The sequence below is a fragment of the Cicer arietinum genome, chromosome 5 (assembly GCF_000331145.2).
Source record: "Cicer arietinum cultivar CDC Frontier isolate Library 1 chromosome 5, Cicar.CDCFrontier_v2.0, whole genome shotgun sequence".
Taxonomy (NCBI): domain Eukaryota; kingdom Viridiplantae; phylum Streptophyta; class Magnoliopsida; order Fabales; family Fabaceae; genus Cicer; species Cicer arietinum.
The window spans coordinates 2,641,493-2,643,086 of NC_021164.2; the positions used below are offsets into that span (position 1 = coordinate 2,641,493).

The window sequence follows — 1,594 nt, forward strand, 5'->3', positions numbered from 1 at the left end:
AAATTTAATCTTGACATTTTAAATTATACAATAAAAATTAAAATATACATTTTTCAAGACCGTTCAATCGAAATCAAATGTCACTTATTCTCCAATTGTGTGACTGCATAAATTCACTTGAGTGAGGTGAATCCAATTTCGTATTTCTTAAATTTATGCAAAACATTGTCTTTCATTTATATATGGGACTCTCGCTGATTTTCATTAAAAAGGAGTTTAGTGTAGTAATAAATTGGGAGAGAAACATATTTAGTTGCTTTGATTATGATTTCAAACACACACCCAAGTTTCTAAATTCTAATGATAACAAACATGCATATAAGGTTCTAAATTCTAGTTAACAACTGCAATTACGCTCCTAAAAAAAAAGGTTAAGGTCTCCACAATGACATTACAATTGCAATTGCGGCTGCATCGAGTGGACTTGCTCGTATTTTACCGCAATATATATGTTAAATTTTTATATTAGATCTAACTCATCTTTAAAAAATCAACTTGTAAAGTGTGAGGTGTTTTTCTCCATTAACTCATTTAAGACCTTATCTTTATTCTACGTGAGACTTAGATTTTTCTCAATATCTCCATCACGCCCAACACTAAAGGACTTAGTGTGTGAGATTTATGTTTTTTCCCAATACACCATTTCACATCCAACATTATAGACTTGTGTGTGGATATAAATGATTGATAGCCCAATCAATAGACTTTAATATCATATTATGTTTTTATAATGTGTCTAATTTATCCTTACAAATTCTGCTTGTAAGGTGAATGACATCTCTTTTTATAAACTTATTTGAAATCTTATTTTTGTTCTACGTGAAATTTGAGTTTTTCTCAATAATATAACGGTTTACAACGTAACTGCAATCCCAATTTAAAGCTATGCTGTATCTTCCTTGCCTATTACCGTCGGTTTTGTTGAGTTCTGCATAACTTTAGCTATCAAAGTATTTTTCATAGTGTATGCTAAGAGGAGGCTCAAGGATATGCAAAAAGAAGATTTTCATACTTATGATGATTTAATCAAATGGTGTATAAACTTATAATCAAATGGTTATTGTTGATATTATAGACATAAAAACAAGGAACCAATGGAAACTACATACATATCAAATGGAAGCATCAAGATGAAGAATGTAAGAAAAACAAAATAACTGACTAAGAAAATATACATTCTCATAAACCACCATTGAAAAATTCAAAAGGTGTTTGGCCCCCAAGTTAAGAATCCAAACATGGAGCAAAGAAAATCCTAAGCTTTGAATTAGAATTCGATTCGTGTGAGCTAACGACAACGTAAGGAATCATTTTCGAGCGATGTTAAGTACCAAATCATCCTTGCATGATCATTACAGCTACAAAAGTAAGAACTAAGAATTGATCATTATGTTTACCTTTGTGATTCCCATTCCCTTTCGCGCCTATAGGCGTTAATCGAACTAATCACAACTTTTCCAACTCTTCTGTTTCTACGCGCTCTTCTGCTCATACTTTTTCGCCTCTGCTTCTCTGAATCAGGCTGTGACATTGGTACCGAACTAATCCATACTAAAGGTATTAAAGCTGCGACAAATTGTGTGAGAATTCCTGC

General features: G+C 32.0%; 1 protein-coding gene across 1 annotated transcript in view; it reads right to left on the reverse strand.

The window, feature by feature from the left end:
* Positions 1–1,158: 1,158 nt before the first annotated feature.
* The window catches only part of LOC101499674 (probable folate-biopterin transporter 8, chloroplastic), a 3,863-nt gene continuing 3,427 nt past the window's right edge, over positions 1,159–1,594 (reverse strand). Inside the window, exon 3 of the mRNA XM_004516279.4 lies at positions 1,159–1,590. Within this exon, the coding sequence (XP_004516336.1) occupies positions 1,394–1,590 (197 nt within the window). The 3' untranslated portion in view covers positions 1,159–1,393. The remainder of the gene's footprint in view (positions 1,591–1,594) is intronic.